The sequence below is a fragment of the Magallana gigas genome, chromosome 3 (genome assembly GCF_963853765.1).
Source record: "Magallana gigas chromosome 3, xbMagGiga1.1, whole genome shotgun sequence".
NCBI classification, from domain to species: Eukaryota; Metazoa; Mollusca; class Bivalvia; order Ostreida; family Ostreidae; genus Magallana; species Magallana gigas.
In genome coordinates, this window is record NC_088855.1 from 41,739,479 (window position 1) to 41,752,363 (window position 12,885).

Here is a 12,885-nt window from a genome sequence, read left to right on the forward strand (position 1 = left end):
TTACTTGGATATTTCGTAATTTTTCAATTTTGTTTAATTTCAGTATGTGAATGAGATTTCATAAGATTGAAATGAAAAATATCTTTACTCTGTTAATGTTACTGTTCTACAAATTGAAACAATAGCGTCCTTTCCATATTAGATCCATGGGGAAGTAATCGATACAATGAAGTAATGTGCATGCGCATTGACACGAAAGGAAATCAAGATTTGTGTGAAGTCCTCCCAAAGAGGGGTCTGCAGTTCAGGCTCAGTGATCTTTCGATACTTTAATTATCGAAATAACCACAGTATATTTGGTAATTGAATACATTGTTACTTATTGTAAAATGAGCTGTTTTCCGTTATAGTGAAATGTCATACAACTAAAGCTATTTAAGATGTAAGATGGCGGGTCATTTTTGCATAATTTTATGCACGGTTTTGTGGAATAAATCATCAAATGAAACTATGTCCTAAACGACCTCCAATGTTTTGGAAAGTGACTATAAAAGTTTCTTGTAGTCTTACAATAGATCAAGTGTCAATCGCTGAATTAATTCATTTCAATCTTGTTGTAAATATGCATGTTTACAATCATCATGATTATAATTATTTGCAAGGAATTGTCACATCATATATGAGGCATCAAAACACTTATTTATATAACCAGGCAATATACAGATATATGAAATTAAATTTAGGAGTTATACATTTTTGTTGATTGAAACATGAAATCGCAATATGTTGTAAGCACTCTGTCCCAGATTTTTAATGCCTTCAGTTCTTGTTGATTTTCTTGAAAATTCTCATGCATATTTGCCAAGAACATTTGCAATGTAGATGTAAGGTAAAATTTTCTCTTTGACACTTGACATGAAATTAACAAGAATGGGAACAAATTTCTAAAGGGAATATTATCCATTCATTATTTCTCGGAACAAACAAGGACTTGCAAATCATTTGAAATGATTTAAGACTTTATCTTTAGTTAGTTGTGTCCTTCACCATGACACAATAGAGGGGACTTCTTGGACTCTTTTCATTCTATTGATTGAACAAAGGTTGGATGTAAATATTTATGTGAATATGGAAATATTGTGTAAAATGTGAAGGAAATTGGAACCTGTGATAAAGTGTTAATAAGGTTTTTCTAATGGAATGAAAAATAAGAGAATTTTGTAAGCATTGCATGATTGATTTGATTTTAGCTAACATTTACGACAAAAAATCCACACTTGATCCACCCTTTTTTATCAATGTAATTAAAATGTTTAAGCAAGCAAATAGAAATTCTGTTGGATAAAAATGCTACAGCTATGCATAAAATTTAAACAGTTTTTAAAACAAAAGAAGAGAAAAACTATGGTAGGTGGCAGAGAAAATGAAAGCAAACTTATATGAGTACTGGGGAATTATTAGAATTCATGTTGGGTCAATTTTTGTGGTATTCATAAGTAGTCCTACCCCACAAATTTATATCTTTGACGAAAACAAAATTGTGAAGTGTTATCTATCTTACTGAAACTGCATCCATGAAATTACATCCCCACAAATATTATAAAGCAAAAAAATGCAATCCACAAAAATTGGCCCCCACAATTTTGAATGATTGCTTACTACATGTATTTGTTATGACATTAATTATTATTAGATCTGAAGTGTGCCAACCTTGTAACACATTTTAAGTTTCTATTCTATATTGTAAACTTAATATGTTGTCTTATTCATATTTCAGGTTGGTTTTTGAAAATGAAATAAAAAAGACCCCTTTTAAATTCTCCTGACATTTCGGAAGTATTCAAAACAAAAATGGTTTTATCACAAAGACAAAAAGATGAATTGTAAGTACACAAAACTAAATGCATATTTTTAGCCAGTGTAATAAACTTTTTTTTTCAATTGAATGTCTCATTATATATTTGGTTATTTTTTATGCAGAAACAGAGCTATTGCTGATTATCTTAGCTCAAATGGATACCTTTCAGCACTAGGTGAATTTCAAAAAGAAGCCAGTTTGGTAAGTTTGTAGGTTCCTGTTGTAAAATCATCCATTATTCGAAAAAATCATGAAAAATTTTGGTGGTTTTTTTTTCGTGATTTGCATTCTTAAAGATATTTTAACGAAAAATTTAACTCTGCAGCCAGGAGATATAGATAAGAAATATGGCGGCTTGCTTGAAAAGAAATGGACGTCAGTTATCAGATTACAGAAAAAGGTATGTACATATTGAAAAGCAGACAGGATGGGTAAATTTGACAAGTCAATTAAGTTTGCAAAATGTACTGTAAACTATGTTTGGATATTTACGGTACTAAAAGATATAAAAGAAAAAAGCAAAAGTAAACACAAGTGAATAAAAGCATGAATAGGATAGGACTTTTTTAAATTTACAAGTTTAATAAGACAGCATCAGTAAAATGTATCAGACAAGGCAAACATAAAGAGAGGATATGTTATTGTAGGTCATGGACCTAGAAGCAAAGCTGTCTGAAGCAGAGAAAGAGTACAATTCAGGAGGGCCATCTCGTGACCGTCGCAGTCCAGCAGAGTGGATCCCCCGACCCCCAGAGAGGTACACGCTCAGCGGTCACCGAAGCCCAGTCACAAGGGTCGTGTTTCACCCTACTTATAGCATCATGGTGTCATCCAGTGAAGATGCAACAATTAAGGTTACTTTTTGTTCTTGCATGGTTTTAGCTTTGCTGTACAGGTTTATGTTTTGAGAGAAAATTCTATAAAATAGACACATTTTTGTATATTTGCCTTTCCAACAGCTTTGGGATTATGAGACTGGTGACTACGAAAGAACTTTAAAAGGCCATACAGATACTGTGCAGGACATAGCTTTTGATCACACCGGAAAGTTTTTGGGTAAATCATCTTTATAATAATATGAACAGTTTTAATTATTCTGAACCCAACATTTTGGTCTTATAAAAAGTCAACATTGTAAAAATAAAAATGTTTAATTGCTAAGTACTACAGCCATCAGTAAATTAAGTAAATTGAAACCCATTTTGTCTGAAATCAGACATCAATTTGATATTATAATTGTAAAGAAAACTAAATTCAAGAAAAAAAAGCTTCTGAAATAAAGGTATTTCTGTGGTAACTATTCCCCAAGAAATTATTTTTCCTTGTTTATTTTTATTTTTCAGCATCCTGCTCTGCTGATATGAAAATTAAACTTTGGGACTTCACATCATATGAGTGTGTCAAAACTCTGTATGGTAGGTATATTGTAGATCAATTTATGCATTGCAATAACATTGCAGTGAACAAAATTAAGACATCGGTTACATTCAAGCATGTACATATATGCTGCAGGTCATGATCACAATGTGTCCAGTATTTCGTTTGTGCCAAGTGGAGATCATCTTGTTTCCTCTTCCAGAGACAAAACCATCAAAATGTGGGATGTCAGCACAGGGTAGGCTTAACATGACTATTTCATGTTTTTATTACAAATTGTATAAAATATACGCTTCTATTTAAGGAAGCAGGAAATATTTTTAAAACATTGATGCCTAAGATATCCTCCTTTCTTTTCAGGAAGAGCCTTCTTTCTTTTACTTTTTTTCACATTTTTTTTTGACTCCTTGTTTCATACCTGATAGAATTTCATATAAATGTATATGCATGTTTCAATTTTATGGTACAGTGTATGTTATTTTAATGACCAGATTTTGTGTGAAAACCTTCACCGGCCATAGAGAATGGGTGAGAATGGTCAGAGTCTACCATGATGGATCACTCTTGGCCAGCTGTTCAAATGACCAGGTATAGTACAGAAAATGCATTTTTTTTTATTTGTAGACCAAGATAAATATTGGGAGATGAATTGTTTATGTACCTCATAATGAAACAATTCATTTTTTCATGTGAACAAGAGGCAATACAGTATGTTACCTCTAAACTATTTTATATTATGCAAAGGAAATGTTTCAGCTTTGTACATCAATTAAATACAATAATGGATTGTCATTTATTGTATTTGATTCAAAGATTTACACATGTACTGATAATTGAAATCTTTGTCCTTGCCATGACTGACAAAATTTTGATCCCTTTGAAGTCATTCAATACTCCTTTATTCATGAATATTCTCTTATTTTCAGACTGTTAGAATTTGGGTAACCGCCACCACAGAATGTAAAATGGAGTTACGAGAACATGAGCATGTTGTTGAGTGCATCGCCTGGGCCCCTGAGTCTGCTCAGCCAACAATTAATGAAGCAATCAGTGTTGATGTGAGTTGTTAAGATGGTAATGAACAGTGAAAGCAAATCTATTGTGATGGTCTGTAGTATAGTAAATGAAACATCGTTGGTGTGTGTTTTATTTTAGAACAAGAAGGAGAAGAGATCTGGTCCATTTCTGATATCTGGATCACGTGACAAAACAATCAAGATGTGGGACGTTAGTGTGGGACTGTGTTTGTTCACTTTGGTAAGTGATGATGCTCCACTGTATAGGAACTTCAAATAAAAAGGAAGAACCATGATTTTGTTTTAAAAGACATGTAGATTTAGTTTTTAGCTCACCTGAGCTGAAAGCTCAAGTGAGCTATTCTGATCACTTTTTGTCCGTCGTCCGTCTGTCCGTCCGTCCGTCTGTCCGTCTGTCTGTCCGTCTGTAAACTTTTTACATTTTGAACTTCTTCTCTAAAACCGCTTATCCAATTTCAACCAAATTTGGCACAAAGCATCCTTATGGGAGGGCGAATATAAATTGCAGAAATAAAAGTCCGATCTGTATTCAAAGCGGAGAAAACCTTGAAACTGTAGAAAAAGGGGGGTGCATTTTTAAAAATCTTCTTCTCAAGAACTACTGATTCCAATTCAACGTAGTTTAGCATAAATTATCCTTATGGGAAGGAAAATATAAATTGCAAAAATTAAGGTCTAATACTGTTTCAAATCTGAGTTATTACGAAAATAATAATAAAGGAAAGGCGTGTTTCAATCAGTTTAATAGCCTCGGATTCGGCATCCGGTAAAATGGGTAGACAAGACTTGGCCTGGGCAAAACAAAAGATAAGCAGTTATTAATCTGCCAATCTCATTAAAATTTCAGGATATTTGATGGACCAGTATATTTGTATTTGCTGTAAATATTGCTGCAAAATAATGCGTATTTGGAATTGACGATAGCCGATCTGCCCCGGCTTTTATTTTGCCACGGCCCGGTTTTGCTTACCCATTTTACCAAGACTCGTATTCCATACTTCTAAAACGAGGTTCTTTGTTTAAAGCAGCCATGACATTATACGAAAAAGGGTCGATCTGACTATGATGAATTTGCTTGTTGTGCAACAGTTCGCGTATGAAGGAAAATTTTTGAAACATGAAAAATATATTGGTGCCGATTTTGTGAAGTAAATTGAGGCTAAATATTTCAATGCGTTGACAGTTTTCACACATGACGTTGATGTTAGCTTGTTTTGATTTTCGTTTCGTTTTCATTATTTATGCTTTGTAACCTGGAAATGTCGTCTGTATTTCGTGATTTTTACGTATCAAATCAAACAGAGACTTCGGTAAATCAAACAGTTACGTTAACTGTTTACCTGCGCAAATTAAGCAAAATCTGATGTAGGAGTACTGAAATACAATTCATTCTATCGGTAATTCGGCATTATTTTTTGCGTAATGGTAGATTAATGCAATAGGTTTTTGTTAAGATGCTCGGCATTTTCTCTAGTTTATTCAGTTTAAATAGAGTTTGATATCGCTTACGGAAATATGTAGGTATATACATGTATATATATGATTCATTTCGAAAAAATAAATTGTGTTCTTTATTTGTTATACATGTAGTGCATGTTTCTTGTGTTTAATTGTTAACAATTTCTATTTACTAACCATTTTTGAGTGTTTGCTTCGAATTATAATCAAGATACAGAAAATTGCTAGCAATTCTATGTTTGTACACAGATCTTAAAAGCTAAAGATTAAATCAAAGTACTGATAGTACTGAAAAGCGCTAACCAGCTTCTGTATGTATATAACAGATATATGTATATAGCATTTCAGCTTCTGTATACGCACTATATTTCCTCATCACTGCATGACAGTCCCTGCAATGATGTATGTAAGCCCCGTACATTAATTTCACAATAACCCGTAAATTAGATTCACAATAGCCCGTGCAGTTATGTGCATAAACCTCTGAAACTGGTTCCCTAACCAGTTTAAATGATGTATACTTTTGCTTAGAGGGGGCGGTTATTCGATGCACCGGAAGTTGAAGTCTAACGACAATAAAGGGCTGAGCTATGCTTAGCGCTTTAAAAAGTAAAATAATTGTCAATATTTATTACGAAAATTTTCAAAATCTGTTCTTCCAGAAACCAACTTATTGAATTGTAAACTTAACCTTTTTAGCTCACCTGAGAATAGGGCCACAATGGGGGGTCGAAGTTTAACAAATTAATATATAGAGTAAATCTTTAGAAATCCTCTTCTCAGAAACTAATCGGCCAGGAAAGCTGAAAATTGTGTGGAAGCATCCTCAGGTAGTGTAGATTCAAAGATGTGAAAATCATGACCCCTGGGGATAGGGTGGGGCCACAATGGAGGGTCGAAGTTTAACATATGAATATAAAAAGTAAATCTTTAAAAATCTTCTTCTCAGAAAGTAATTGGCCAGGAAAGCTGACACTTGTGTGGATGAATCCTTATGTAGTGAAGATTCAAATTTGTGAAAATCATGACCCCCGGGGGTAGGTTTGGGCCACAATGGGAGATCGACGTTTTACATAGGAATATACACAGTTAATCTTTAAAAATCTTCTTCTCAGAAACTAATCAGCCAGGAAAGCTGACACTTGTGTGGATGCATCCTCAGGTAGTGTAAATTCAAAGTTGTAAAAATCATGACCCCCGGGGGTAGGGTTGGGCCACAATGGGGGATCGAAGTTTAACATAGGAATATATATAGTAAATCTTTAAAAATCTTCTTCTCAGTAACTAATTCGAAGGCAAAGCTGGAACTTGTGTGGAAGCATCTTCAGGTAGTGAAGATTCAAAGTTGTGAAAATCATGACCCCTGGGGGTAGGTTGGGGCCACAATGGGGGATTGAAGTTAAACATATGATTATATACAGTAAATCTTTAAAAATCTTCTTCTCAGAAACTAATTAGCCAGGAAAGCTAAAACTTGTGTGGAAGCATCCTCAGTTAGTGTAGATTCAAATTTGTGAAAAGCATGACCCCTGGGGGTAGGTTTGGGCCACGATGGGAGGTCGATGTTTTACATAGGAATAAACAGAGTCATCTTTAAAAATCTTCTTCTTAGAAACTAATCAGCCAGGAAAGCTGGAACTTGTGTGAAAGCATCCTCAGGTAGTGTAGATTCAAAGTTGTGAAAATAATGATCCCCAGGGGTAGGGTGGGGCCACAATGGGGGGGGGGGTCAAAGTTTAACAAAGGAATTTATAGGGTAAATCTTTAAAATCTTCTCAGAAACTAATCAGCCAGATGATTCTTTATAATTGTTAAGACTTTGGCCTCAGGACAATTCTTTGGCCTCACGAGAAGGTTGAGAGTTTACTGTACGTTTATATCCCATAAAAACTATTGTTAGGGATCTTTTTGAGAACTGCAATACTCAACACATGATATGACTATAAAATCATCCTGTTAGAAAAGGGACTAATGATTATAAACATTAGAATATCCAGGGGAAAATGGATTTTATTTATACAGGATTTACATGAATTATTGTATATTGTCCAGAAAGTTTGTATTATGACTCCATTGAGCTGATTTTATCATACCTATTGTTCCTCAGGTGAGCGATGCGGCCCATGGGCCTCTTGTTTAAAAGAAGGAAGGTAATTTTCTTTTATCAGGTCTTGATGAAGATGATTATCCACCTTTCAATGCTCTTTTTGAAATATTTTTTTCAAAGCCATTACCACTAAAATCACTTTCAAAAAACTCTGCTTTCAAGGCTAGTGTTTTATATTGAGACCTCTTTGTATTTTTGTACAGACGGGACATGACAACTGGGTGAGGGGACTGGTGTTCCACCCAGGTGGCAAGTATATCCTGAGTGCCTCGGACGACAAGACCCTGAGAGTATGGGACATCAAAAACAAGAGGAACCACAAAACCCTGGAGGCCCACTCCCATTTCACAACCTCTTTAGGTAATTTGATTCTTGACCTTTTGAACTATTTTATGTATATTGATAAGAATTAAGTTCATAATTCGGCTTTGAACATATTGTATGGTGTAATCAATGGATCAGATACAAATTCTTACAACTTACTTCTCAGTGTCTGTATATACATGTACATTGTAAATCATTTGGTGTGTTTAATGCATGGGATATTTTATTTCAGATATGCACAAGAATGCTCCATTTGTGATAACTGGCTCGGTCGACCAGACGATCAAAGTATGGGAGTGTCGTTAGGAACCAAATTGGCTTTATCAGACTTTAGTACTGAACTATATAGTTATTTATTACTGCATCATTGTGCTCTTTATACCTGCAAACCACCTCAGTCTTGAGCTGGCAGGATCATATTTGTCTCGACTCTTGCATACTCAGCTTGCTACTGTGTATATCTGCATTTCCCCTACCCCTGTTGTGCTGTAATTGGAATAGCATTGAGCTGTTCAGTCATTTTTAAAACCATGTGAAGTTTTACTAAACCCAGCAGGGGCTAAACATTCATGTTTTGAGCCTTTTTAAAAAAATCATTATGCAGTGTCATCAATGGGAAATGTGTATTATGGCAAGAGAATAACCAGATATGTGTGCATATCAAAGATGCCAGTAAACTCCAGGGTGAATTGAGTGTTCAGTTGGTTACATACTCAGGATTTCGAGTCCCGTGTTCAAACCCACATTAAGTGATCTCGGAAAGTTAGATGTCAGATTTTTGCTGGACAGTTGTTTCTGCGTTCTTGGTGAAGGGAGAAATGTGAGTTGAAACACAACTCAAGTATAGTCATCTATGTATCTTACTGGTGTAACAGTAGGAGGGGGTGTCATATAGATAAACAACATTGTAATAGTTATATTCAAAGATACTTAGATCCCATTTCATACTGCTGTTGTGGATTAGCATAGGAAACACATATATATGTATTTCTTCATCTTCAATGTTAAAAAAGGTTTTGGATCATTTTCTTAAAAGAATTTTCCATTTTCTGAAGATTCCTCACCCCAAATTTATGTAACTCTGTGCATGTATGTGTATTAAACAGACTCTCTTGCAATATGTTATTCACAAGCAACTCTTGTCAAAAATAAACAGCTGTTTTCTTTGTGATTTGAAATGGGTGTGAATCATTATGATGTACATGTACCTGTATTTAGAAACATTAGCTTTTATGTGATTTTTCTTTTTTGTGGTTAATATTTAATTAGACAGTGTCTGTAGTGATTTGGAAATATCTGTACCATTCAGTGTGTATAGTATTTATGCATATGTTCCCTATTATTCCATTCATTTCATTGCCAGTCACATTTACATGTAAAAGGCATGTCATTGATGCTGCTTTGTAAACAGGTTTTATTGAGGTACCGGTATATATTTTGTGTCGACTATCGGTACATTTGTACTTCTTTTTGACACTTTAATACAAGTTCACTTGAATTGTTGATGAAGTAACTACTGTCTTTCATACTAAACTGATTACATGAAACAGCAATATTCTAATGTATGTGATTATAACTGTATGAAAATTTTATCCAGTCTATTGCAATGTCTAGAAAAAACACCGGATCCTTTACTAAATTATCCTTAAAATTATTTTTTGAGTTGTGACTCCTGCCTTTTTTAGGATCAATATTATTTTGCCAGTATTCTACAGTATTATACAAATTAATTAATTGTTGTTCTTAAAGGTTGAAAGACAGTATTATCTTTTTCAACAATGTTTAGCACATCAGTATATGTGGAATAGAAATGGTGTTCTTTTCAAGATTTGAGGTTTGTTGTGACTGAACCAGTTAAGTAGACAACTGTTGACAATCAAAACAAACCTTTGTATCAAGAACTCAGGGAGACTCATACTCCATACCCTCCTTTAGCATGTTGCCAAAGGACCAACTTTGTGATTCAATCTTATCAAACCGCAATAGTCAATATCCTGTGGTTTATTTCATTAGTACTCTGTATATCCGTAGTTGATAACCGCAAGCTTTTATACTTGCCGAACCCGATGATATTACAGGTTCCAGGTGCTAACTGTCAACCTCCTCCAAGTATGAATTGTTTTGTTTTGTTATGTTTTCAGCTTGTTGACTGTGATAAACTTCATATTATATTTTTTCTACAAATCTGGTATTACAATGTCAATTTTGTTGAATTTTTTTTTTTACATTGTTTCTTTTTTACTATTTAAATTGAATTTTGCTGAAGTTGTGTTCCATTGAATCCTCACAAGAAGGGTGTGGCATCTATGCAAAGGATGGGTGCTGGTGTGTGATGAATTTCTCCTAGGTTGAGATCTCCACATAATCAAACAGCTACAAATATGCAAATCAGGTCCATCAAACCGACCAAAACTTGAAACTGATTGCAGTTCAATTTGCCTGGTATGTGGACTTGAGATGTGTGGTTGTACCGGATACGTGTATTTCATCTGTACTTGTATAAAATCTTAGTACAGCTGCAATACTGTAATGTTGATGCTATTTGTTGATCAAAAGGAAAAGTGAAAGAATCTGGTTTCATATTTACTTGTGGTGTCGCTAAATCACATTTCATGTTTTTAAGTAAATTTTTGCATTATGTGTTATAAAAAAAATTAAATCAACTAAAAGTAATTCATTATTTAAAAATCAATTGTTTTTGGAGTATATTTTATAATTTATTACAGCTTTACTCAGAAAACAAACAAAAAAGAGAACCAAATTAATCCGTCATTCAATATTCATGTCATTGTGGTTTATAGTGTGTATTTATAGTGTTGATGTTTGTAGCAAAAGCATTGTTTTATTGCTTTGAGACTTTTCTTTAGTTTCGGTCCATAAAATCCTTTCTTTTCTTGTTTTTCTTGCCTACATTTTACCAAAACTAAATTGTTTGTGAATTATGTAGGCTGAATTGAGAGGATTTTTTGTGATAATTTTGTCTCTGTCAATGCACCAGCATGAAGAACAATTTGCACCAAACCATGGCCAATTAATCTGTTGATTTCAAACAGTCTGTAATCAAATCAATGCTTTTTGCTGTTTGTTAAGCTTTGTGTGATGTCAAAGTGAATATGCCAGCCTTAGACACAAATCCAAAGTGTAGACAATATTTGCTTGGGACAGAGTTGCTGTCCTGTGCAGTTTGTAGGTATGTGCCGATTTGTGGCTCTTTGAAGGGAGAAGTCGCATGACCTTTTTCAGTTGAGGATTTTTAATCTTTGATCTGATTGTTATTGTGTATTATGTCAATAAATCGTAATGCTAATTAACTTGTTATTTTTCATTGATTAATTCAGTCATTTTGTAATTGATTACTTTAATGTGGATTTTTCTACGTGTATTAATTATACCGGTATTGTAAACCAGCTTTTATTAGCCTGCAAGAAATTTTTGGAAGATTCGCTAGACCCTTGCCCTCCCGAATGTTTCTCACATGAATCAGTTCTCCAATGTCTCTGGTATATTATTTTCAAGACAATCTTCTTGAAAATAAGTCGCGATGATTCAGCTTATCTCCTGTAATTTGTGAAATTGCCGTCATGAATAAAAGTTGGTTTACAGTACACATATCTATGGAGATCTGCAAACTGTTGAGTGTGCTTCCTTAAAATTTTATATTTGGGTATGTCTTAAGAGAATACTATCTGATGCATTTCATATACATGACTTCAATGTCAAAATTCTCAGATTGATCAGAGAATTTTTTGTTGAATCAATAAATGGTGATTGGGGGAAGGCAGTCCTCTGAATTTTTGGTTGGGTTGTTGTAGGTTTCAATGATGTTTTAACTTAATTGTACTCCTATCCAGAGCTTATTACTTATTAAATTTTAGATTTATCCCAAATTATAGCACCCCTTGATAGTAATTAAAATGTAACTAATAGCTGTATCAACAAAAATGATATGTAGTCAAGGATCCTCCACACACCTGGGAAAGTTCTGCATACAAACCTGAACGTCTTAATTACTTAAAGATATGGATTTCTTGGGTTTAACTTGAAAATGCAAGGTGGGGGGGGGGGGGGGGGGAATCAGTTTGGGGGAAAAGGCAATTTTCAAATATTATTCATCAAAATAAAAGTCGCTGCGGTATTCAAACTTGGGACCTGCGGATGGGTAGCCACAGAGATGCACAAAAAATATTGGCCACATGAACTGTGTTACAATGCATTCAAATCGCCATGTCATGACGAACTGTCATAAAAAAATAGAAGTCGTGGGATGTCGAGGATCCTTAATTTCACAAAGTACCATTGCAGATCAATGTTAAAAAAAAAACTAGTCTAGAGCTTTTTTTTTCCTTTTCACACTTTACCTTATCTGGCTACTTCACCCATAGTGTGATTTTAGGATTTGTAGTTACATGTACCTTAATTGAAACAATTTGATCAGATGTCAAGGTCAAACATCTATGATTTCCTTGACCAGCCAGAACTCCTTTTTGTTGCCTCATAGGAAATGTTAAGTTCATGTAATTATTAGCCCTTTACAATGCTTTTCACCCTAATTTCCTGTATAATAAAGTAATGCCAATAATTTGAGATGGCAATTAACCATCTCGATCTGTTTATGTTATTATTATTTAGTTTATTAGAGTAAAAATAGCAAATTCTGCCATAGAATTGCATAATATTTGTTGTAAGGGTGTCGTTATGTAAATAGAAAATATTTATTTACTTTTTTCAATACTATTTAGTTGAATTTATCATTCACATAAGATATTCCAATTTTATCAGTGTTT

At 34.0% G+C, this 12,885-nt stretch overlaps 1 protein-coding gene across 1 annotated transcript; it reads left to right on the forward strand.

Annotated features, from left to right (window-relative positions):
- The first annotated feature begins 164 nt into the window (after positions 1-164).
- Positions 165-8,443, forward strand: LOC105347003 (lissencephaly-1 homolog). Its single transcript, XM_011455853.4, has 13 exons — positions 165-299; positions 1,718-1,823; positions 1,921-1,999; positions 2,124-2,198; positions 2,446-2,652; positions 2,758-2,854; positions 3,142-3,213; positions 3,311-3,413; positions 3,667-3,763; positions 4,102-4,233; positions 4,331-4,432; positions 7,981-8,137; positions 8,334-8,443. The coding sequence occupies exons 2-13, from the start codon at positions 1,792-1,794 to the stop codon at positions 8,405-8,407; spliced, it is 1,227 nt and encodes a 408-aa protein (XP_011454155.1). The 5' UTR covers positions 165-299; positions 1,718-1,791; the 3' UTR covers positions 8,408-8,443.
- Positions 8,444-12,885: the final 4,442 nt, after the last annotated feature.

Bases quoted from the DNA above. Each gene is read 5' to 3' on its own strand.
- LOC105347003 (XM_011455853.4), top strand. From the start codon at position 1,792: ATGGTTTTATCACAAAGACAAAAAGATGAATT. The intron at 1,824-1,920 runs GTAAGTACACAA...TTTTTTATGCAG, and splicing joins CAAAGACAAAAAGATGAATT to AAACAGAGCTATTGCTGATT. The intron at 4,234-4,330 runs GTGAGTTGTTAA...GTTTTATTTTAG, and splicing joins ATGAAGCAATCAGTGTTGAT to AACAAGAAGGAGAAGAGATC.